The sequence below is a fragment of the Phallusia mammillata genome, chromosome 2 (genome assembly GCF_965637545.1).
Source record: "Phallusia mammillata chromosome 2, kaPhaMamm4.hap1.1, whole genome shotgun sequence".
Classification (NCBI taxonomy): Eukaryota; Metazoa; Chordata; class Ascidiacea; order Phlebobranchia; family Ascidiidae; genus Phallusia; species Phallusia mammillata.
In genome coordinates, this window is record NC_137253.1 from 22,860,417 (window position 1) to 22,885,874 (window position 25,458).

At 38.7% G+C, this 25,458-nt stretch overlaps 4 protein-coding genes across 5 annotated transcripts; 3 read left to right on the forward strand and 1 right to left on the reverse strand.

Annotated features, from left to right (window-relative positions):
- Positions 1–3: 3 nt before the first annotated feature.
- Positions 4–2,837, forward strand: LOC145215645 (uncharacterized). The gene is made up of 7 exons (XM_080084378.1): positions 4–794; positions 1,199–1,260; positions 1,321–1,429; positions 1,754–1,874; positions 1,972–2,072; positions 2,136–2,284; positions 2,362–2,837. The coding sequence occupies exons 1-7, from the start codon at positions 647–649 to the stop codon at positions 2,536–2,538; spliced, it is 867 nt and encodes a 288-aa protein (XP_079940504.1). The 5' UTR covers positions 4–646; the 3' UTR covers positions 2,539–2,837.
- Positions 2,838–3,200: 363 nt separating this feature from the next.
- Positions 3,201–14,666, reverse strand: LOC145215643 (creatine kinase U-type, mitochondrial-like). Its single transcript, XM_080084375.1, has 8 exons — positions 14,471–14,666; positions 6,359–6,557; positions 5,875–5,996; positions 5,609–5,804; positions 5,294–5,467; positions 4,937–5,107; positions 4,752–4,877; positions 3,201–4,529 (listed from the first exon to the last, which is right to left on the reverse strand). Exons 1-8 carry the CDS (start codon positions 14,596–14,598, stop codon positions 4,428–4,430), a joined length of 1,218 nt encoding a protein of 405 aa, XP_079940501.1. The 5' UTR covers positions 14,599–14,666; the 3' UTR covers positions 3,201–4,427.
- LOC145215644 (uncharacterized) lies at positions 7,923–13,873 on the forward strand. 2 transcript variants are annotated; one of them, XM_080084377.1, is made up of 9 exons: positions 7,923–8,022; positions 9,126–9,354; positions 9,816–9,877; positions 10,051–10,159; positions 11,095–11,221; positions 11,870–11,994; positions 12,423–12,595; positions 12,836–12,913; positions 13,061–13,873. In XM_080084377.1, the coding sequence occupies exons 2-9, from the start codon at positions 9,240–9,242 to the stop codon at positions 13,238–13,240; spliced, it is 969 nt and encodes a 322-aa protein (XP_079940503.1). In that variant the 5' UTR covers positions 7,923–8,022; positions 9,126–9,239; the 3' UTR covers positions 13,241–13,873. The 2 variants fall into 2 exon arrangements, with proteins under 2 accessions (XP_079940503.1, XP_079940502.1); XM_080084376.1 differs by lacking the exon at positions 7,923–8,022 and adding an exon at positions 8,474–9,026.
- Positions 14,667–16,121: 1,455 nt separating the features above from the next.
- Positions 16,122–24,658, forward strand: LOC145212456 (tuftelin-interacting protein 11-like). Its single transcript, XM_080080576.1, has 17 exons — positions 16,122–16,451; positions 16,993–17,124; positions 17,358–17,509; positions 17,661–17,860; positions 18,480–18,688; positions 19,003–19,159; positions 19,261–19,371; positions 19,669–19,770; positions 19,853–19,941; positions 20,151–20,244; positions 20,704–20,880; positions 21,110–21,225; positions 21,616–21,767; positions 22,244–22,320; positions 22,380–22,556; positions 23,119–23,214; positions 24,050–24,658. The coding sequence occupies exons 1-17, from the start codon at positions 16,288–16,290 to the stop codon at positions 24,284–24,286; spliced, it is 2,442 nt and encodes an 813-aa protein (XP_079936702.1). The 5' UTR covers positions 16,122–16,287; the 3' UTR covers positions 24,287–24,658.
- Positions 24,659–25,458: the final 800 nt, after the last annotated feature.

Below are 25,458 nucleotides of genomic sequence, written 5' to 3' on the forward strand. Positions count from 1 at the left end.
CAGACCGAGATTTTAGGACCTTTCTTCTTGTGTTTGTTCCCGATTGATGAGCCGTGGCACGCCTTTTTTCCAAGCGTTGTTGCCCGACTAAGAAGCTGATGCAAAGCAACAGACCGATCAACCGAGCAAGGTTCAGGCAGTATCGATGTCTCTGAGGTTTCAATGAATTAAATTGAACGTTTAGTTTGTATACAAGCAACTTCGGTCAGGCCGTTTTCGATTAGTTCAATACAACGCCTTGTTTGACAAATTAGCATGGTCAGGATGCGAGTGCCAGTCACTGTCAGGCGTATGTTTTTCTAAAGGTCCGTAAAGCAGATTGCAGAATATTGCTTCGCGTCTTCAATCCCTATAGTAGCTTGGGACGCGTCCTGTGATTCCATATTGCAATATGGCGTGGGTGTCTTGTACAGTTAGCGTTTCCGCCCTGCAAAGCTTCTTTCTATTTAAGTAGACACGTTAACCTAATGGGGATTAATGCATGTGTATTAAAGAAAGCTGTGAAGCCAAACGTAATTAGTGTTTCTCCTACTCAGAAAAGCTTTAACTATTCAATCGTTAGGGAAACTTTAGATAATACCCTAGTATGATTTACTTGGAGGTTGAGAACCACTGAAGCATATTTAGGTTGGATTTGATTCATGTCATGGATCCGTTTATGCTCGGATCGTCGTCAAAAGTAAAAACAGTTAGCAAGCACGTTTTTCACAGCCACAGCTATCAGAAGCCGACTTTCTGCGCCAACTGCAACAAGCTCCTTGTCGGATTGGCCAAGCAGGGATATCAGTGCAAAAGTAAGTAGGCCTATATAACTTGGTAAACCTCGGTTAATCCGACCCGTTTGGACGAACAAATTGTCCGGATTAACCGATGTCGATTGGTTCAAGCCTTGCCACATTACAAATCATTTGTTCCTCGAGTTTTGTCCAAATTAGATCCGGATTAACCGAGGTTTACTGTATTACCAAATTGTATCTCATCCAAGTCATCATTTAGAAATTGGAAGTGCTTACGATTGCCAATTGTTTTCACTTGTTTGCACGTCTGGCCTTTTTACCTTCTTGCTGATGTAACAGTTGACCGAATTAGGCTATATTACACAGACACATGCTTATGACCAACGAAGCAGGAAATGTTTTTAAGATTCAGTTACTTTCTGAAATAACTCACTAGAATTAATTTTCAAATCGTTCTGCAGGATGTGAAATAAACGTCCACAAGAAATGTCGAAAAGAAGTAGAAGACACTTGCATTGAAGTGGTAAGTTTTGTTGAGCTTGATTTGTTTGCATACCTCCGCATACCTACTTTACATTTGAAGATTGTTGGACACCATAACTTCCTTGCGAAAACATACACACACCCCACATTTTGTGATTTTTGCAACAAACTGCTGGCTGGTGTTTTTCACCAAGGACTGCAATGTTCAGGTGAGCGTAGGAACCTGTCCATAAACGTTGCTTCCAAAAAATATATTCGACTTTGATGTAACGACCATAAGCGCTCACAACAGAAAATTGTGTGATTCTAAACAAGTTTTGATTCTACATACTAAAGATTTTTTATACGTCGGTTGTATTACCTTTGCTAGTACATATTTTTCTTGGCAAAAAATTGCGTTAAGTTTTCATAAAACTTTGTTATGCACCTAAAACCGCAGCAGAAATATGCCTTTATCTGCTGAAATGAACGTCTTCCAGGCATGTCAAATTGCAATATTACAATATTACTAAAACGACTTACTGTGTGTACAGAATGCGGATCCAATGTCCACGAAAAATGTCAAGAGAAAATCGAGGTGCAGTGCGCAATGACAAAGGAGAGACTTGAAACGGAGAAATCAAAACAGTCGCCGGCACAGGAAAGCAAACCCGGGTAAAAAAATACTGCCTGTGCGTTTTTAAATTTACATAACATCCTGCACATTTGAAAGTTACATTTTAAAAGAATCCAACAGCTTTTTATGTATCAGATATTCCAACGATGAATTTACGTTCGAGAAGATGTCCTCAAGTCCGAAACTCAAACCCAAAGCTCAAAAAGAAGCCCAACAAGAAACGAAATTTGAAACAAGTAACAGTCCAATAATAATATGGATATACCCTTCCTACTAAAATTTTACTGTTTCGTTATCAGTGGATCCAAGCCCTGTATTTAAAAAGCAAGAGATTCCTAATCCATCGGCCGATCAGGGCCTGTCAACCTCAACTCAGTCAAGTCCTGTGTTAAAGCCTAAACATTCACCAAAGGCTACAAGATATCAGCCACCACCGTCATACACAATGGTAATCAGGGTCTTATTGTATTCAAATATTACTGTACCGTATATGTTATGTTTGAAAAAAATCTCTCTTGATATTAGGACAGTGAATTAACTGATGATGAAAGAGCAAGGATCATCGCGGAAGAGATTGATCCACCACAGAAGATGCGTTTTTTAGAGAAGCACAGAAAATATGTTATAGCTTTGAGTGTTGCCATTTTGCTTTTGGTGGTTGTCCTTGCCACTGTACTAGCAATCGTACTAAAGAAAAAATGATCGACACGAAAAATGTTTCAAAAGTTTCAAACCAAAAAGTACTTCAAACTTTTCTTACATGTTGTTTACAAACTGTAAAATGGACTTTGATGTTTTCCGGTAGTGTCGTGCCTTTCCTATTTTCACAACGCCTAAAAAAGATTTTGTGTGGGTCAGTGTAGCATATTTGGTTGGTTGTTGTCGTTTTGTTTCCTTGTTTTGTTACTTATGCCCATAGAGAGCTTGTTGTATTGTCCCTACGCATGTAAAGTGACTATTGTGCAGTTTTTACCATTGAAATAAATGACAAAAGCATCGCACTTTACTGCCTAAGGTTTATGTACAATGCTCGTTTAAGTTGAAGTGGGATGGTGCGACTTTCTACGTTTTGTGATGTTATCGTATTGCCTCACGTAATACCAGCATAAGCCAATCTGCCAATTACAACCAGGGGAGGCATAGGGACCAACAAAATGTGATGAACCGAGTTTACCAAATGAATTTATTTTCGTTTTCGACTGAAGCTCCTGTCTCATTGATTTGGGGTGCAGAAAGGTGATCGAAAATGGAACTCACTATCCAGTATCCATCATTGCTTTTGCACACAAAACGCGTTATTTCATTTAGTACATGCTCAAGCAATCGATGTTGTCTGACAAGTTTGGCAACGTACTACACATGTCTTTCAAAAGCAAGTTTATTTTATTAAACAATCTACTCTCTTCACAGTGATGAGCCTGGTGCTGGAAAGTTCACCAGCTAAGGATTGACCCAGAGATGCAAAACGTGTATGGCAAGATAACAGCAAGCAATATGTACAGGCGCAAAACAAACTGTTTAATCCAAATACCTTCGAAATTATATTACTACGAGACAAAACATAATAAACTATTATGTGGGACAAATTTACTCAAACTTATTTTATTGTCAATCTAAGTGATTATCAGGTATTTGGATTTAACAGAAAACATTAATATCACTCGAAACTACTCATGCGGAACACATTAGGTAAAGTCATGGATGTGGCTCTCGGTTTGGCTACAACTACGTACAAAATTACCCTAATCAACGGTTTATGTACATGGAGATTATGCGAATATACACAGATAACCTACAGATCGTTAGGATGCATCTTTGTTTGTTGTAACTCGGTTATAGGATAATTTCACAGCAAGCGTCTAAAAACTACTTGAGGATATTGAACTGAAGACTTTTAGGCTTTTAGTTTGGACGAAAAGTGATTCTAACTGCAGTAAACAAACGTCCCGATCTATGCTAACAAAACTAAAGCGCACACAACACACTATGTACAAAGCGGGCACGTCTAAGTTAAACTTTAACAATGTAATGCAATAGAATAGATCATTGTTTTTTAACAATGGATAGACCAACGTGATTTAATTCAACTTGCAGTAATTTAGATTCTTACTAGTTGCGAGTTATAGTTACACAATTTAGTTATATTTAAGGTAAATATTGTAACTAATTAATCACTACTTTTTTCTAAATGGCTTTTGATCCTTTCAAAATACATGCCCAACGAGCAATTGACAAAAAAACAGTGCTTAGTGACACTCGATCGGTTATGACAACTATCTACATTACAGCTACAAAGCGCGAATATGGCGATTATGTGGAACTCCGTAAGCGAAACAGGACGTTGTGTGCAAAGGTTTCAATCATGTCATGGATATAAAAAAGGCAAGCCACGCTTCTACATCACAGGCTAATGTATGTATAAACTACTTGTGTAATACTGTGTGGTAAATGACAATAAAAGCAAATCACAAGCAAACAGAAATGTACAGAATAATCTCGTTAACGGTGGTGTATATATATGTAAAAATATTTCCTAAAGCAACGTATGTACAGCGTTCAAATTCAAACCCTTGTGTGCGCGAGGTGCCTCTTTACTTGGGGATAAGGTGTTGGATGCTCTGTTTCTTTTCCAACTTCTTCTCCATGTCCACCAACAAGCTCACACCGTCGATGACTTGTTGTACAAGTTCGACCTGTAAAGTTGGAGCGAAAAAGTCAAATTTTTGTCGTAATTGAACTTTGAGGGCAAAAACTGAACTTTTTTCTCACTTTGCCATGTCTTAGAGGCACTTTCTTGAACTTAAAGTTAGTAAAGTTATCATATATATAGACGCTTAAAATTCAAGCAAAGTGCCAGACTTGTGCTATGCTGCATGTTACTTAGTCCTTTTTGGCTAAAACTGACAAATAAATACCTCAGATTTTCCAAGTCGGTCCAAGTTGGAAATATCGAAAGTACCGCCAACGGCAGCAGTGTCCACTCCACCTGTTCCGCGTTTCTGCAGGCGAAGTTTCTCCAAGATATCGTTGAACCGTGGGTCCTGCAAACGCAAAGTTTGCTTACTGACTGAAATTGTCAGGGAATGCTGTTACACGTTACCTGAGAGAGCTTAGGCAGCTTGACGTGCACGCCACAACGCAGACCGTTTCCGACATTTGACGGGCAAGTGAGAATATAACCGAGGTTGTCGCTTTTTTGGAACTCCCAACCTTTGGCTTGGATCAGTTTCTCGACTTCGTTGATTCCGCGGCAAAATCTCTCAAATACGGACTGCACAAAACAGAAGTTTTTAAGCTATACAACTTTTTTTATCAATACAAAAGTTTTTTCCCAAAATCATACAAGTGTCTCAAATCACTGTCCGCAGATTAGCTATATCAGTTTGAAGTATCAAGTAGGGCCTATGCTTATCCGAAGAGAATTTGTTTAAAAGAACCAATCACTTTGTATAATTACCTTCATATTTCCTCCCTGCTCCATAGAGATGATACGGCTATGATCCTCCTCATTGATCCACACGAGGAAGTTCTTCTTGTCGTTGTGAAAGATTCCTCGGGCGTCGGGCCAGTCACGTGCCATTCCAGAGGACGTCAGAAGTGGAGACACTGGTTTGTCGAACAGGAAATGGTCCTAAAAACGTTGGGATAAAAAACGTTTTCTTAATGATCAAAACTGAAATACAACATCCAACTTTATCCAAGGCAAGCAAAAAAAAACAATTGAATTTTAATTGCTAGCAATATAATGGAACCTAAAGAAAAATACACGTACGTTGATGAGTTGTTCCTGTTCCGCGTCAGTCATGGTGGTAAGCGAGTAATATTTGCCGGCGAGTTCGGTAGGAAGGCCCTTCAATGCGTCAGTCACAACTCTCTCCACTTCGCGGCGCTCAGCACGGGAACACACTGGTGGATGGGGAATTCCCCGGATTGCGCGACCAGTTCTGACGCGGGAAGACAGGACGTATCTAATAGGAAATACAATTTCTGTAATTAATGCGAGTTAACTACAGAAGACACACGAGGTAGGAGTTGTACTTCTCGTCAAGTTGGCCTCCTTTGATTTTCGACGCGTCCAAATCAATAGGGTGCGTTTGCGTCTCTGGGTCGTAGCCATTGTGTCTTTCCTTGATCACGGGATAAAAAAGCTCCTTGAAAACCTAAAAAAATCATTTCGTAACCACACGACAACATTATTGGGCTTGCGGTATGTGAATAAAGAATCACCCCCAAAATATATTGATTATTTAGCTCGTATGATTCAAGGGCTGCGTCAACATGTAGACAGTTCATATTTTAACTGGGCAATCTGGTAGACAGGCGTGAATAAGGTGACACACACGCCGTGGCGTTTTACACAAAAGAGCTTGATTATCTCAACATTTATCATTCATACCAGCGCTTCCTACTTTTAGGTCACAAACCGGGTTGGCTGATATTGCCAAAATGAAACGGATGCTTGTGTACCTCCAGTAAGAATGTCTAATCGAAATCTACAAAGGGTCAGTTATTATTAAATCACCTCGTACGATTCTTCGTCACCAGCAACTAGTCCGACAATCTTAATGAAAGGGTGACCCTGGTTGTCCACGCCAGTCTGGATGCACTGATCCAGGGTGATACCGTTTGGTGTAACAACGTCACGCAATTTTGCGTACACTCCCGGTGTCAGATGGTTCTTCATGATGTTGTGGTGGTGCGTAAGATCCGGAAAGTCAGCACTATGCAAAACAAGGGGTATAGAGGCGTTTAATTTGGGAAACATATTGGCTTAACAATAAATAAAGGATGACAAACCTGATGCGGTGGACTATATCGTTAGTGTAAATGGCTCACACAATTTAAACTTTCAGGGCTGTTAAACCTTTGAAATATTTTAAAGGATGTTGCTAATGGACATTTTGTATATACGCAAGTTATGTTTTACCGGCAGTTCATTAGTATTCCTAAACAGTTTTGTATTGGTCAAACGCCGTATAGCTGGAAGATGTTGGAAAAACGTATTGTAAAAAAACGTTTGTACCGCAACAGCTTGCATTCAGTGTAACGTAGCCAATTTTGCCTTTAAAGTGTAAATGGAAGTTGTATTTGTGATTTTTCAACCGCGCGTTCTTATGCTACTGGCTCTGGTTGACATTATATGAACCTCAGTTTGCGGCCAATATAATAAACAGAAAATCAACTTTGAGCCGTTTAAACTTTAAAGTACTGCGGAAGTGGAACGCAACCTGTGCATAGAGTGCATTATTTCGCCAGCAAAGGTCCAACAAACACATGAAACCGGTAGTTTTAGAAAAACCATTAATTACGTCCACAAAATGTTGACATCCTCTTTACTCCGGGAAGTAAACTCAATAGCTGCATAGCTACCGCGTTCAGGTTTGCCTTTGAGAGCAGTATTATACAACATACCATACAACTTTATGAACCAGACATTTCATATTGAAGTAATTTTGCGAGGGAAATCTTTGAAAAAACTTAGCATTTAGGAATGAATAAAGTGCTATATTTTGTAGTGATGACTTGTAGACAAACAAGCAGGTGTTGTTTTAGCGTTAACCTCTTGAAATATGAAGGGCTGCAGAGAAAACTCACTATCCGGAAGTGCACGAGTGCACTGTAGTGCATTTCGATATCTATTGTATCTGAGAGATAGTGAAAGATTTGTTGAAAGAAAGATAACAAGGAAAATCAATTTGTAAACGTCACCCTAGTTTTAGTTTCGTTATTGTAAGTGAAAGCTTGCAAGGAGAGTCATAAAACAATGTCAGCTTTGTTAAATTTAAGTCTGATCGCTGGTATCTGACCTGTCATTATAGACAGCATTAAAGAAATATCGGTAAAAATGCCGTGTTAAAACAACAGCATTTCGTTTCCAAAGTGCATTAAACCAAATCAGAAACAACCTACACACTAAACCACCTCCTCGGCCTTTTTCGCAAGCTTTGCCAAAAAATGTACCGCGCCAGTTATTTTGCATGAAGCCACGTTCGATCATCACTGCTTTAGCTTTTCAGCAAAGGTGAACACATTTTTTCAGGTGACGTATTAGGGCTCTGACCACATGACTAAGGCAACGCGCTCCCTTATGAGGCCGTAAACAGCTGTGATGTCACCGAAGATATTCGCAGGAAAACTACATCGCATGTATTCTGGAGCGTTATTTGGAAAGTGCTAAGCAAACAGGTAAGTTCTGGAAATATTTGTTTTGTTCTACGGTGTAACAAAGTTTCTGTTTGAAAACTTCTCTCTAATATAGCTTTGTGCTGCTTGTTTGCTTACTAGCCATAGACAAACCGCGCTTGTCTGTTTTGAGGTGTCTAAGCCCAACAGATTCGCGAGTACAAGATATTTTAGGCTTAAAATCAGCGAAAATCGTGCCCCTTAAGTGTACAACAGTTACAAATTACCTAAATTTGAGTACAATTTCATTTGTGCATAGAATTTGGTTAAATTCAGAGATTTGGGTTATCAGGCGACTTCTTTTGAGACGTTTCTTTAGCGTGGTGTGACGGTTTGTTGTTAAGGAAGTTAAACACAATGCCCCCACTTCTCGTGTTCTGCCAAGGAATGGTTCCGAACGGTTAGACAATACCGAACCGCCTGTAGAAATTATTGGGAAGTAACCATGCACATTTACTGTATTAAGCTTAGGAGAAACAAATTTGCTTTGTATTCAGAGTGGATGAGAGTATAGTAGTGACGAGTTAGGCTATTTTGGTAAACTTTAAGATACAGCTCGCACAGCATGCTGTGACGCCTGCATTATCGTGAACGACATCAACGTTTGTTTAAAGAAGGGTTCGGCAGTAACGGGCTTTTATAATGTCCCCAGGGAATTTATATTCAGTTGTAGTGATGCTTGTGAAATACCAGTTATTTTTGCAGCTTAACCTGACAGAACAACACTCTATGTTGGACTGTTACCCGTGATATATCTGATTTGCATTTGGCATTATAAACAGCGTAGTCTAAACACCACGTACTTTACCAGTGAGATTTTAGTTATATGGAAGGCCCTACACAGATGTGCACTCATGTACTGTTTTTGAATCAATTTAAGGCCGTAGGCTGACTTTTATATACATTTAGCTACAATTTTCAACTGATATGAAAGGGTATAAAGTTTAAGTCGAAAAATGACGGCCACAACTTTGGTTGTATATGCATTAAAAAAGTAGTAAATAATGGTAAGTTAAAAGTTCACATCGTTTTGAATATCCGAAGTGCAAATGGTAGCACCGCTTGCAGTATTGTTGCGATTTTCAACAGACTGCTCTCTTTTGCAGTCAAATCCCTTTGAGGAGGAAGATACCCAAACAAATCCATTTCTACAAGAACAAACACCGAAATACGACACATTTGGGACGGATAACCCATTCGTGGACCGTACTGGCAAAGTTATGCAGTCTGTCAGTCAACATAAGTTTCAAGTGCACAACTACAAACGACCGACGTTTTGTGAGCACTGCGGTGGACTGCTGGTGGGAGTTATCAAGCAAGGGCTGCGGTGCAAAAGTATGTTATTATGTTCATTTGCCTGTCCTAGACCGACAACAGTTTTTAATGACCATAGCACGCCAGGCCCAGTGAAGGCGTTATACCGAATCAAGTCAGTTTCCCAAGCATTCCCATATGTGTTCATCTTCGCAAATTTTAATGCTTGATTATCTGATCAACAGTTTGCTTGCAAAATTAGAATGCCTTCTACTGTTTCGACTCTTACATACATTGTTGCTCAACAGTTAAACGAATTCTTGCATGTGAGCTTGGTATGTTACAAGGCGTTAATGCCTACTAGAAATTTAGCGCGGTGCACACAGCTTGAAAGGAATTTGTCTTGGGGGCATCGAATGTATTTGGTTTGTGCTAAAACATATGAATACGTGGTTATTGAATTGTTGTTGTGACCTCATGAAAAAGCATTTTTCGGCAGCAAGTTTTGTTGCACAGTTCGATTAACGTTTTCCGCTTCGCAGGGTGCGAGACCGACGTGCACGAAAAATGCCAAGAAGATTTAAAGAAAAATTGCATAGAAGTGGTGAGTAAGTATGTTTACCGCTAACCTCAAATGAGCAGCAATGGAATTTTTCCTGCAGTTTTTACATTCAATAAGTCCCCAGGGACTAGGGGAATGGAAAATGGGACCACATTATTTATAATTTATTAGAAGTTGGTTAAGCACCCACTGTATTTACATGTTTGTTTTGTTAGATCGTTGGTAACCACAACTTTCGGGAGAGAACATACAAACAGCCAACATTCTGCGACTTCTGCGGCAAAATGCTTGTCGGGGTCGTGAACCAGGGAATGAAATGCTCAGGTAAGCAACCACACAAGCATCCACAATATTTTTTTCTCCTATTTTTATGTACTGCTTTGTGCAACAATAAAACCTTTGTGTTGGTATGAAACGGTAATACTGCAAACGAGTGGTCAAACCTATATAAAACTACATATTTAAGCCACTAATAGCAGTAGTAACAATCCATAACATGCATTTCCGTTGCCAAGTTGTTTGCTTGTAAGCAGAAGGCCAATTAGATGTTCTGTGTCAAAAAGTTACCTCCACAACTGTGTTAAACAGGAAAGACAAACAAAATCAATGCTCGTCTGTCGCTGGGTGTAAAACCATCCATTAGATTTTCGTTTTCGTATGTTGGCGGCGTGCCAAGCCTTGTTGATTGGCATAACGGCTACAATAATGGGAAGGAAACGCGTGAGCTCGGTGGCTTGGCATATCAAACGCACACGGCTTGCGATAAGCAACAAGTCGACTTTAGAAGGCCCCCGGCTACAATAGACAGCGACCGCTTTTGTTATAGTCGTATTAGCACTGTCATATATGGTCCATGTCGCTTTCTTATTAAAAAACGTTGTCTTGCGAAATATAACTTTAGCGAACGGTTACTGTAGAGATGGGATGAACGTGACAGTGGACTGCTGTGTTCTATGCTATACAGGCACGACCGTTGCAACTGCGTTGACGGTGCCACAGGAGGTTATTGCGCAGTTTGCGGTAAGCGGGATGAAGCCCTTCCCATGTGCACCACGATAACGCGCTGTCACACAAATATAGGCGTTGGTTGCATAATGTTGCCATCGTTGCTGTTTATAAATGACTTCAATCCAGATAAAAGACGTAACTCGACACATGATCACAAAGCTTTTGGGATGTGGGGCAAAACAACACACAGATGGATTTATGGCAATATATTTGAACCAATAGCATAGTTTAACTTTCTCTTTGTTTTTCAGAGTGTGGTGCAAACGTTCACGAAAAGTGTCAAGACAAAATCGAACCCGAGTGTAAAAAGTGCAAGGACAAGCACGGAAAGAAACAAAAAAATGCTCCAAGCGCACCAGCAAAAGAACTTACACCCGGGTGAGATATTAGTTGATCAATGCAGTAAATGAAAAAACTATATAATGTGCACTGGAGAAATACTGAACAAACAAAACAAATTAATTTAAAAGTGACAGCGTGTTTAAACGACCTTAAAAAAGTGAAATGCACTATTATTAACACTTTATTTATTTAAGACTTTTCAGAAGCCCATTTATAGTTTAATTTCTATTAAACGAGATGACTATGTTAAGACACGTAACTGCAGCAGTACAGACAACCGTGCCGGCGGTGTGTCGGTTATAGCATCTAGTTTTTGTGTTAAATAAAACCCACTTAGCCTACTAAATCGTTTTGTTAGAAATGTCATCATGCATATCATAGTTCAGTGAGCTGGCAGTTTGGCAAGGTGACGCTGCCACTTGTTTAGTCATGCCCCTGTTTCCGTATTCCCATTTCAACTGTGACGCGAGTCACAAACTGTGGTATGACGTTGTACAACCGGTCGTCACATTATTTCCAACTATTATGAACCTTCATCAGTAGGATCGATGCCAAAAAATTAATCGATTACCTATTTAGGCCCTAGTTCACCCTAAAGGCTTGTGGGTAGGCAGAAATAATGTGTAACCATTTGGTTGCTTCCTATATAGTAGTTTTTGTAAAGAAAACCTGAACTTGGCTTAGGCTTTCAAGGGGCCGCGGATCGCGAAGAACTTTTCGTGGGCGCAACAATCCAAATAAACCTGACGACAAACTATCATTCGCCACTATGGACGAGTTGGAAGAAAGTGAGACAAAAGAAAACGAAGGTATTCAACGAGCATTAAAGTATTTCCGTGTAATTGCCAAATTTACATTTGTTTCACTGCTCATATAAGTACTGGTGTAAGTCAGCGCAACAAAGATAGGGATTACAACGTTTGTTTGTGTGGATATATGGGCGTGTTGTTTTTCCAATACCTAAAGTTCATGTTAAGGCCAAGGCATTAAAAATGGGATTCAAATAAAGCATGTAGCTCCATGCCAAAACCACCCAAATATGTCCCTTTTTCCAATACAGATACCCATTTTGTGCTTGATTTTTTACGATCTTAATAACAAAGCGTGTTATATAACTCTATTTGGTTCCCAACCTGGGTTTTACCTTAAGGTTTATTTTACGTGTCCGTTGGGTAAATTTATAAAAGGTTTGTTACTACAAAGGGTTGAAAACCACTGTTAAACGATGCTATTACAGATCCCGATGGAACAACGCTGTTTGCGCCAATACACGAAAAAGCAGGAACATCATCGCCTAAACGCAGCCTGAGCCCGGTTCCCTCAAACAACCAACCGTCGTCAAGCCAACAAGTATCATCCTCTTCGGGTCAGACTCAAAGCAACGCGAACCTTGAGCAAATGGACGCAGCGGTTCGTAATAGTAACTAAACAACCTAAGTCAGGGGTCCGTTATCGTTTTATGCCATTAACTCCTCGGCCTCGTTTTCCGTAACATACTGTCCCAAGAACTGTTGCAAACACTAAATATATGTAGGTGCCTGTTTGTAAAGAGTATGTCACTGACGTGACATTGTAAACATAATTCAAATCCAAATGCACTGTTAATACGGCGCAAATTTTAGCTAAATTTTTTAAACAACTGCTTTCTAGGTGCAAAAAGTTGTGGAAATTATGCACGACAATACAAAGACCTTGGCCGATCGAGGAAACAAGCTGGACGACTTACAAGTAGGCAACACTGGTTGTTTTGTATGTTATGTTGTAAATTTTCTCATTCATTTTTTCTCGTGAATCCAACAAATTGTGTGGTTTTATAGCTTTGTGATTTTTGTTGCGTCTTACATATTTTCAACCTTGCCGATGTTTTTTATTTAGGACAAATCAGAGAAGCTTAAAGAAAACGCAAGTATTTTTGAGAAAAAAACTACCGAAATCCGTCGAAAGTTCTGGTTAAAAAACAAGAAAATGTGGATTATCCTTGGAGTGGCGCTCGTCTTACTTATAATTATCATCGTGGTTGCAGTGGTTTTTGCCAACAAGAAAAAAACACATTGACCATTTGGAAGGCAATTTTCAACTTGGAACCGCCTCGTAATCAAACTTTGGTGACGTGTGCACAAAATCTTTGTTACCAACACGTATCACGTTTTTGTAACGACTAAAAATATTTTATAATTTGCATCGCAAAAATAGCGATACGTGATTTTTCAGTGGTTATTGCATGCCCCACTTGCTCCCATATTAAAATTTGGTGATTGTGGGGTTCTATGAATTATACAGCCTCTACTTTTACTTCATTTTAACTGTTATCCACCTATGTTTAGGACCCTTGTTAACATTTTTTTTGTTTTTGGTCGTTGCAAATTGTTTTTTTTTTTCTATCTTTAGAAACATTTTGTTCTAGTCGCAAGTTCGCTTTGGGGCAAATGTTTTTAATGAACTAGTCGGTGTGTTATTGCCACGAGCTATTTGCGGTTTTATTGTACTCGATCATTTGTTGGTATTTTGCTCAAAGCGTTGTTTTTTATTTACTTCTTTGTACATACAACCACACTATAGGCATTGGGTAAGTGACGGGCCAATGACGATTTGGTAACAGTGCAATAATTGTATTCGGGATGGTTATTTTATACCTTTTAGCGTATTCAGTTTCTCAAGATAAACCGAAATAAAACCAATTCAAAAGAATTTTGTACGATTTAAAAAGACCCTTTCCCGAGCAAAGAATATATGGAACTTAGAAGGTGTTAATCACCCAGTTAACACATCATTACAAAAATGCTAGTTTTTCTATTAATTTTTTTACATTTTTTGAAAACAGGACGTTACTGGTTGATGCTTCCTGCTTTGTTGCACAAAACTTGGTTCAAAACTATGTTGTTTTAGGGTGCAATTTAGGCCAATATGAACTTCAAACATGTCATACGTTTTCTGCAAAGTTCAAGTCAATATTTTCACAGTATATGCCTTATAAGCCTTCATTAGAAACTAAAATGAGCCTACATGTAACTTATAAATTAAGAAACTAAGAAACTTGTGAGTAGTTGGACACGACATTGGGGCCTAGACCGAACCCGAAATTGTAAACCGACCCGAACCTGATTTAGTAAAAATAAGCCCAGATGAGACCCCATAGCAAGACAAAATTGCGGTGCAAACGAGGCCAAGTCAGGTCAGGAGTCAAGCCAGTATAATTCTTACTGAAGCCCCAACCCGACCCGCAAGGCCTGACTCCATCCACTCTCAACTCTGAATTGAGGTCCTTAAAACAAGAAACGCACTCACCTTGGAGGAAACTTAAGTTGACGAGTTGGCGGCAGTCTTGCATGTGCTTCGTTGTTGTGCATGTACGCAGCAGCGCCACCCAGCGCAAGTGCTGCCACAGGAATAGATTTTATCCATGCAGATGTCATGTTAATACTTGATTATATATCTACTATTTCTACGCTATATACCTAAAAAACTATCAAACACGTTAAAATATAAAATACTGCTGATGTTGATGTCGCTACCCTGTCTCTAATATTAAATAAAACCCAACTTAACCACCTCCAACATACTCCACTTCATTAAGCCACGAAAAATCAGGTCCTACATACATGCTATTTACCTTTTTGTCTAAAAACGGTAATAGTTGTTTTTTTCTGATTATTATTATCGCGGTTTCAGCTAGGTCCGGTTTGTTGCATTGCTTTTGTTGCCGTTTGTTCATTTTCAAACGTACATAAATGAAACTAAACTGACCTAGCTAGTCTTGTCTTTCTTGGCTTTCAAAATTACATCTTACTTCGTCCGATTGGGACGTTGGTTTGACCTCTGAAATCTCCAGACCTCAGCGTTCCAAAACCGTGTAGCGCTTTGTGACAAACTGGTGTAAAGTTACCTTTGTTTTATTGCGCGGGCAAGCTGTGATTTGCCCTTGGTGCGTTCTCAAGGATATTCGATTGGTCGTCCTTCCCGAAACTTCGACCCCAAGGCTGCATTTACATCTTCTTTTACCAGTACACTGCGATTCCTACGGTTGTCCACTTTTATATAAGCCGTCTACATTTAAATGACCCAGACGACGAGGTGGCAACAGCAACCAATAAAAGCAAGGGGAGTCAAAGGTGTGAATATGTCAGCTGCCAAAAGTAAATCGCTGACAACAGTAGTAGGCTACTTTTAACAGAACATTGCACACAGGATGATGTGAGAATTTGCAAGTTTTTTTTTAGGTTTACACCTAAAAACAATTACAGATGTCCTCTGGGAAGGAATAACGCTTGTCCGGACAAGACCCAAAGGCCGCCGTAACTCTATATCTAGCAACATGCCGTCGAATTGTTATCCCCCGCCATGCGATGCGATACAAGACACCGTTACAGAACCGTACTGCCGAATCGAAAATTTGGCAAATATCTTGTTCACACGTCATTAGCACACGTCATTATCATTAGATAAAGTATAAGGCTATTGACGCTAAAAAACACTGAATATTGTAAAAAAAAACTGGGACAAAATGTTGTTGGTTTTGTAATCATCGACTTACGAACTAACAAAAAAATTAGTAGAATTTTCGTCCAACTGGTGTCAAGTTACTGATTATTGCACAACAATACTAAGGACAAAAATTCCACCTTGTATTTCCCATTTTGTACTGATTTCATATAACGTATGTTTTTGTTCGCAAAATATAAATATCGGTAATTAACAATTCGTCAGAACATATGTACGCTAATCGGGTCAGTTTAAGTACGTGTTTTACTTCTGTGGGATTTGTTTTAGTAGTTTGTTGGAACCACCCGCGTGAACCTGAAAAACAACAAATAAAAATGCAAAAGAAAGCTGTTTTAAACAAACTGATCTAATCAATTCTCAGAATTAGGTTTCCAAACCGTTTCTTCTAATAAGCTGTATAAAAAAGAAATAATTGTTATCCGAATTAAATATGTCTAATGTGAAAGTATTTTACTTTTTTTAGCATGCAACATTTAAAAAACATGTGCTTTGGGAACAAAATAATTGAGAACAGCTAAATACAGTTTGTTGACACAAACAGTCATTATACTTTTAATGCAGTTGGGTTCCATTGTCTGTGGAACTGCCAAAAGATAACCGTCATGGCTGGTGTTTACGATTCGGACGACGGAAACGAAGTAGAAAGCTTTAGCTTAAGCAACAGCGATTTGCTCAACGAGTTTAATCCTGATCGCCCCACGTTCAAGCAAACACGGGAAGATGCTCTTTATGGAATGTGGGCCACTGAGGAAGAGAGTGGCTGGAGGTAAGATTTATTTTACTAAACTGTATCAAATATTGTCTTTTGCTGTAGAATATGGCAGTTTCCCACAAGAAACGGGTGTGGCCACTAAGTCCTGCACGCACATGTGTATGACTTCCAAGGCTGCATGCAAGACCATTTTAACCGAGTGCCAATTTTTCATGTGCAGTCCAAAAAAGGTGTCCAAATTTTTTGAAACATAGAGTACAGCTGCCTTACACCGCATACTGGATGTTTTGTACTTGTACCATACAATCCTGAAAACACATTACTAACAACACAGTTTAATTGTATACTTATCTCATTATATAACATTCATGGCACTGAAAGGTTTAGCAAACCAGAATATTGTTGTTAGTGCAAATTTACTTAGCCCACTTATCATAAATTTAACAAACAAATTTGTATTTGTGCTTCTAACTGTCTAAAACATTGTGTTGGTGACAAATATGCAATAAACCACTATGTTAATAAAGTTTAAAAGTATGTGAATGACTATAACTTATTATACTGTTTGTATGACAATGTTTGATTTTCTGTGTAGTACATTCAAGCAAAAGAAACAGAAATATTCTACACCAGTCAACTTTGTGAGTGGAGGATTGAAACAAACTGAAACACTTCCAGAAGAAGAAGAAGAACAAGTGAATGAGGAAACAACTAATGAAAATGAAAAGTAGGTTTATTATCGGTTACAGTATTTTTATGCATTTCTTCAATTAATATTTTTTGCACTGATGATGACAACAGAGATTGTTGAAACGTATGCATGGTATATTCTTTATACACCAGTTCCTTGGCAGCAATGTTCATGATTAAAATATTTTTTTAAATCTCAGAATTAATGGAAATCGTTTTAAGTCATTTATAGGAATAAAATACCTATTTTAACATGCATTTTTTGTACAGGGGTGAAGCTTTCATTAAGTCAAAGAAGTCTTTTGCTACAACAAAACCAAAGGCGGCACCATCAAAAGTTACATACAGTTTACAAACTAAGGGTAAAAAGGAGAAAGTGGACCAGAAATTTGCTAGTTTTGAGAGGCATACAAAAGGAATAGGTAAGAATGATTTTTACTTGATTTAACACTAGGTTGGTCAGTTTGCTATAAAGGTTGTATATTGGTATTTTAGTATATAGATTCAGAGTAAGAAGCATATGATTTATGAAGTTGGTACTTTTACATCTGTACCAAATGTATTAAATTTTAGGTATGAAACTGATGCAAAAGATGGGTTACAAGGTCGGCAAGGGACTTGGAAAGGGAAATCAGGGTATTGTTAATCCCATTGAAGCACACAAACGGGTGAGGAAGGTTGGGCTTGGAGCAGCAGGCACAGAAAGAACCAAACAGTCTCTTATTCATTTTCCGACACAAGATTCTGAAGATGAGGAGGATGAAGAATTTAAAGTAAGTTTCGTTAACACTTTCAGTGTGGCCAGCAATCACACAAACATGCGCTCAGTGCAGACTTTTGTTAATTGTTTTAATTATTGCACACAATTGCATTGTCCTGTCTGCTGCAAGGCCTCAACACTATCAATAACGAATTACAATGGAAGTAATGTTACAACTTATGCACTGGAAAACTTCTAGACAATAATTTACTGCTTTAAATTTAACTTGTGCGAACATTTATACATTATAACTACCTCAAGCCTTTGCAAGTAAAGTTGCCTTTGTTACATTGTAATGAAACAAGACTCCATTCATATAATCAAGTTTAATGCGCGCCAACCGTTGCCCAAGGCATGCGCCGATCACACATTTTATGGTGTGGGCTGTCTCTACGTACATTAACAGACAGCCGCCTTTTTGATCAAAAACTTTTGACTTAAATTTAAGTCAATCCGCACTCTTCGCAAAACGTCTTTGGACATAGATATGGTCAACCGCATTAAAAGTGTTAAAATTATATTTTACCTCCTTTTTAAAATATCTATTAATGTCCAAAAACACTGTATTCAAAAGGAAATAAAAGGCGTTTGATTTTGGAATTGTTTTGTGCTTGACCTAAAATTATGTTTAGTCGGAGTTACAACAGTGGAGAAAGGGTGATGAGCCAAAACAAAAGAAACCAAAATACAAATACAAGACAATTGAAGAACTTAAGAAAAGCGGGAAAACAGCAAGAAAAAGAAAAGAAGCATCCCCTGAGCCCACAACTGCCCCAACCAGTGGTTTAGCAAATGTAAAAGTAATTGATATGACTGGAAAGGAGAAGAAAGTCTTTTCGGGGTAAGATTAGATAAAGTTAAACTAATAATTTAGGGATAATTGAAAAGTTTTGTTTGTTTGAACAAAGTTTACATTCTTTACAGGCCTGACCAAAATAGTATAAATTTTCTCTTACTTCAAGTCTGATGCTTTGTCCGGGGTTGTATAGCTAGTCGTGCTTTGTCTAATGCTTCTAATGGTTAGATTCAAGGTTTCATTTGAGAAATGAATACTTTATTTGAATAGTTGAAATACAAAAAATGCATTTAATCAGTATGCCATTTTCAGCATTCATCTATATTTGAATGTTGTGTTCTACAATGCTTATTTTACAGTTATCATGCAATTGCTGGAAGAGTTGCTGCAGGATCCGATGTTGAGAGTGATGTGGAAGCAGAGGAAAGAGAGGATCGATCAGGAATCTTTTCATGTCCTGAGCTCCTTCACAACCTTGATACTTTGATTGAAGAAACTGAACAAAAGATACTATCTGTATTTACCTTCACCTTTTTATTATGAATTGCAAACAAGTTAAAGTTTTTGCACCTAATTTCATCTGCTCGTAACTGTGCTTATTTTTCTTACTGTATCAGGTGGATAGACAGAAGCAATATGAAGATGATAGATCGGTCGGTCTTGAACATCAGCGCACCAAACTTGAGGAAACTTTGGAGAAAGAGGCAGATGAAATAAATCGTGTTGAGGTAAAGTTTTTTGTAATAGTTACTTACAAAAAAATCGCCCAGCTTGTTGCTTGGTAGATAAAGACTATAATATACCTTATGTCTATTTGTTGAAGGTTCATGAAAAACATTAAGTCATTAATCCTTAAGATTTTAAGATACATATATTTTGCCTTAACAGCATTATCAGTATCTTCTTCGAGTAAAACCTAATGTTTGTCATGAACTTTAATCAATTTGAAAAAGTTGTGTAGTTGTTCCTGGTATCTTTAACATAGTTTTCCCGAGTTCTGTGTCTTTAGTTTTCTGTACATTTAGACTGTTTTGAGAACTATTCAACTTTGTGAGGAAAGATTAACCACAGAAGGCAACAATGAAGATTTACTTGATCATTTTGCCGAAGTAATTGCTGAGCTGCAGGTATATTGTTTAAAGCCAAATTTATATGCTAATAAAATTTTTAATATGTGATTTCGTGAATAAATCCATTTCTGTCTTCCAGGAAAAGTACTTTGCAGAATATAGGATGTTCGAGCTTTCCGACCTAGCAAGGGTAATGGTATATCCTTTACTACAAAAATATTTTGCGAAGTAAGCCACAGTGAATTGTTGTGTCTTTGTCTCTTTATCATTGGAGCTGCCACCTATGCAATAGCTTGTACAAAGGTTGCATAATGTGTCAGAAATTATTACACAAGAATAAAAAAAAATTGTCCACAAATTCAGAACTACAATGTTTCAAAAAGTGCAAATTCAAACTTCTTGGGGCAAGTTATTAACATGTTAAATTTTGTGTTTAGTTGGAATCCACTGAAAGATCCACGTTTTGGAATCAGCGAAATGAAACGATGGAAGTTATTGTTCGAACTTGACAAATCTGCATATGCTGTGCAGGTATGCAACCTAATTTTTTTGATATAAGCTGTTAAGAAACCCTTTTCATCAAATGTTTTAGTTTTTGTTTACCTGGCCAAACCCTTACAAAATAGTTTTTCTCAATAAGGCCTGGACTATTTTATTGCAATGCTAGGCAACATTTCAGGTTTTGTTTGTTACTAACGACCGCCAGTGTGAGCTAGAGAGTTACAATAATGTGCAGATAGCTACCTATGTCTACTGAGGTAGTAATATTTTCTTTTCCAAAAAATATTTTCTTAAAATTTATCCATACCAAAATTGTCTTTATATCCTAGGTTCTGAAATTGAAATCAACGACCGCCGATACAAATAGTTTAGTATAAATTTGTATCGCATAGTGTTGCAGGTTGTGTATAATGTTTGCATACACATGCTGCACATACTGAAATGTAAATTGCATTCGTATCACTTAAGGTGTCAAATTATATATTTTAGAATGTAAGTGAGGATACGGATGTTTACCAACACATGATGTGGGATGTGTGGATGCCATTTGTCCGGACAGCTCTTCTCTCATGGGATCCTCATGATTGCGAACCCATGTTAAATTTGATCGAGCAATGGATGCCATTCTTGCCATCTTGGATGCTGGAAAATGTCCTTAACCAACTGGTCGATATTTTTTACCTATCTGCGATTTTGCAATAAATTTGTGTACTACGTGTTGAGCTACATAAGGGCCTTTTTAAACGCTATTCGGTACTTATCAAATGTCAATTTTGTTTGTATTATCGACCTAGTGATTAAATACCTTTTTAAATTGGTAACTAAACTACCTTTAATGTTTAAACATCATTAACATCAACTTTAGCTTAATTTTGCACTTGATTTTTTACAATAGGTGCTACCCCGTTTGCAACAGGAAGTGGATAGGTGGAACCCCTTAACCGATCCGGTTCCTCTCCATTCATGGATCCACCCGTGGTTGCCACACATGCACGAGAGGCTCGAATCACTGTAAGATGCGGACGGTAACTTTCTACCCCCATTCGAAAACGCCTCGGTCTGTTCAAACAGTTGAACGGTCCGAGGCGGTTATCAATTCCGAACTGCAAAAACAAAATTCTCAAACGTATCACTGAAATGTTGTCCATTTTCAATGTTACAAAATTTTTATTCGTCCACACTTTGGCTAAAAACGTTGTAAATGAATACAACCAAAACAGACATTCATGACTAATCACAGCTATTTAACACTATTTATAAAAAGCCAACATTTGAACTAACTTAAATATCGTTTACACATCAATGATGTATGTATGATTAAATCATAATACCGAAAACGAGTGTGTTGTATGGAGTATGACTGTGTAGTATAAACTTTTTGTTTGTTTTCCCATGTGACAGGTATGGACCAATCAGACATAAACTTGCAACAGCTCTGCAGATGTGGCACCCACGTGACCCGTCCGCCCGAATCATTCTGGAACCGTGGCAGAAGGTTTTTTCGCGTGGAAGTTGGGATGCCTTCATCATCAAAACAATCCTGCCTAAGCTCGGTAAAGCTTTTAAATACTCACATGCAAAACTGCCCTGTATATTGATATGTGCAACAGACAGTTGTGCCAAGATATGACTTTCACGATGCAACACCGCAGAGTTTGTAGTGTAGGCCAGTATTTTCTAGCTAACGTTTTGCTGCTCGAAAAATCGTAAATAGACTGCTCTAATTTCTTATCGGGTAGTTTGTCGTACTGGCCTAGGATGACGCCAAAATGAAGCAAAAACAATACAACAATTTTGTGTCAAAAATTTTTGCCTTTTTGAAAACACCGTTAAACCTTTTTTTAGACTATTCAAGTCCAACACTTAGACTTAAGTTTGCCTAAAATTTAGAAATGTGTAGTACTTGGTCGAATAGTTTTGTACTTTGGATCGTCAAGTTTTGCTTGATTCTGCGTTGTAATTTCATATTCTGAACATGCGTAAAAAATCCATTTAGCCACTGTGTCTCACACTGCCCTCTTTTCCTCAGCAAAATGCCTCCAAGAATTTGTGGTGGATCCGAGAAAACAGGATTTACAAGATTTCGAATGTGTGGTGGCATGGGAGGTGAGTGATTGTTATTCTCAGTCCACAATATTTGCAACGACTTTACCCGTCTTTTTAAGGGTTTAATCCCCCTACCCAGCCTTGTTACTTTGTTGGAAAAACATTTCTTTTCTAAATGGCTCCAAGCGCTCAGCGTTTGGCTGAACGGGAACGCCGACTTTGACGAGGTCACCAAGTGGTACACAGGATGGAAGTCAATGTTTTCGGAAGAACTGAGTGCCAATTCATTTGTTAAAGTATGTGCAATAGAGTTGGTTAAACTGATGTACAGCATTTTTATTTCAAAAATGCGACTGGTGGCGCTATTGTCATATGGTGCAGGTATATGACTGCAAACAAAATTTGTAAAATCGACACACGACTGTTACATAGCGGTCTTCTGGTTTGTAAATTAAGTTCACCGGCTGAAGATATGTAACTACAGATGGAACAAACCGTACGTGTGGTCGAATTAATCCTGCGTGATCAATTTTTCCTGGCAGGCAATGGTATTAAGCAAATGTTTTAAGTCTACTTGTCGTGTAAAAGTCTGAACGCTTGTTGACTTTTTGTGTCATGTCATCACGTGGGCAATAAGTCATTTGATGGGATACTGGGCCAAATAAAAGTTTTTAGGTTTCTGCCTATGACTCATGTGTAGGCACATTTTAATTACCATGTATTCAATATGTTTTACACAACACAGATGGAACCGGCGTTTAAAATGTGCATGCTACAACGCATACTAAAATAAAAATTCACTTCTACTATAATGCGAAACATGATTACTGTAATTGACGATTTCAATACGGGTCACAGGACAGGTTCAAACAGGCGTTGAAAATGATGAATCGTGCGGTGGAAGGCTTCAAGCAGGAACCGACCGAATATGAACAACCGGAAGCACCACAAGAGGTGAAAAGTGTAAAGTGTACAATTGCGCGACCTTATTACTGCGCTGCAACCCTTTTGTACATGATAGCAGATCGCATGACGTAGCTTTATTTTGTCCATACGTCATGACCTATAATCGCAACTTACGTCTATAAAAAGGTAAACATATCACGTACTTTATGGACCGGGTTTCGGATTAAGGATTTAAATCATTTCATTGTTTTGTGCTGTCATTGTTTGTTTGATGCTATAATGTAATCGGATTTGCCGGGTGACTTCGGTAACGGTCTGTAAGCATAGATTACACCTCACAATTTAAAATTTAGGAATGATTTAAGCCGATTTGGGACTATTTGTTCTGCATTTATATTACGAAATAGCTGGGGGGGGGTCAGAATTGGTTCATTGGCTTTAAAATAACTTTTGTTCCTAATGCTTGTAAAACTGAAATAAAGATTCACTACAAGCTAAATTTAGAGCGTGTGTGCACTACGTAAGACTGGTGGCCCAAGCCTAGCCCTTCATTGGTTTGCTAACACAAACAGTAGTCTTTCACCTGTCCCGTAACGAGATCTTTTTTAGCTGCGCACTAAAACTTTGCGTTACCTCTAAAAAGCATGTGCTTGAACTTGCGGCATACGACTAGATTTACAAATGCCAGCGTCTCTATTTTAGGCATACACCAAAAATTTGGATTTTTTCTAGCAGTTCGAATGCTTGTCACAAAAGCCTAATTTTGTAGTTTATGTATGTGTATGTGGTCGTTGACCAATCAGACATGCTTAGGCCAAGCGTGATCGGACAGAACACGTTTGCAGTTTGAATTACAATAAACAATTTGACCTTATCGTTGTAGGACTATCGATATCAACGTACTGCCCCTGCGTCATCCGTGCCTTCAAGTTTCAAAGATCTTGTTCAAATGCGTGCAGAGGAACGGGGAATGCTCTTCATGCCCTTGCCAAAGAACAGAGACGGTCAGACGCTTTATCGTCTTGGCGAACACGTTGTCTACATCGACAAAGGCGTTATCTTTCAGAAGGCCGGTGATGCTTACCTTCCCGTGTCGCTGCAGGATATGCTTGAACAATAGAAATCATGTTACTGCTATTTGCCGCTTGATGGCGTCGAAGAGCTGTAAGTATATTGTTCAGGTGTTTGCGACACAAGCAGATGCAATGCCGGCGGAGGAACTCATCCCGTTTGGAAATAACGCGCCGTTGTTATGTTTAATGTCATTAAAGTTTTCGACTTGCTTGCAGATGGCCGTATGTTTGAATCTCAAGTCATGATGTAAGAGAGAGTAAACATCTCAAACAACCGTTTGTCTAATGAAGCAAAAAATGCAGCTGTGGTGGTTTCGAAATGCGATAGTTTCGAAGGGCTGATGCAAAGCGAATTCCGTGACCGAGAGTACTGTAATTTTGTGACCAAATTTTATGACAATACATCAGTGAATACTTTTGCCTTTTTATTGCTTGACGAAATATTGCATCTTTTTTGAAAAATATCGTATTTATGACGTACACGTCGGGCCGGGTGCGTGTTCGGGCTTCAGTTTCAACAAAACGGGCTTGATTCGGGCCTGACTTCACACTTCGTTGTTTCCGAATTTTGATATACTTTCTGGCGTTGTCTTTTCAATAGAGTTTGAATAGGTCTGTGTTCGGGCCCAATTTCATTCCCACTTACAACTTTGATACGGATTTGCGGCTAAACCTATCACATTCGATCATGCTACACGCCGATGCCACGTGCCCGGCCGCAGGTTTATGTTGTAGATCAGTGATTCTCAAACTTATATGGATCGCGTACCACTAAACCCCGTTTGAATGGATAGACCAAGAAATAGGCCCCTTTTCTCAACCTGACCAGCATATTTAGCAATTTTAAAATAATGTCCAAAACAAGAGTTTCGCCCAAACCAGGGCCGATCAGTTGGGTCAGTTGAGTTGCAATTTTAAATCGGACTTAATAGCTATAGCAGAAAACTACTCGCGTACCACCTAAAAAGTTCTAGCGTACCACAGTTTGAGAACCACTGTTGTAGATCAATCGATACAATCGGCGGACGCGAAAAACAAGTGCTTCTGTACGATTGGCAGTCATTGTGAGTATTGCTCACCCATGTTGCAGCGTAGGAAACAAATAAAGGCGCGTGCGTCAACTGCTCGGCGCATAAAGCGTCGCGGTTGATCACGACAATGACCAAACCTTCCCGTAAACCCTTGTTTAACTGCCAACAAAGCACCTGTTGGGCAAGGG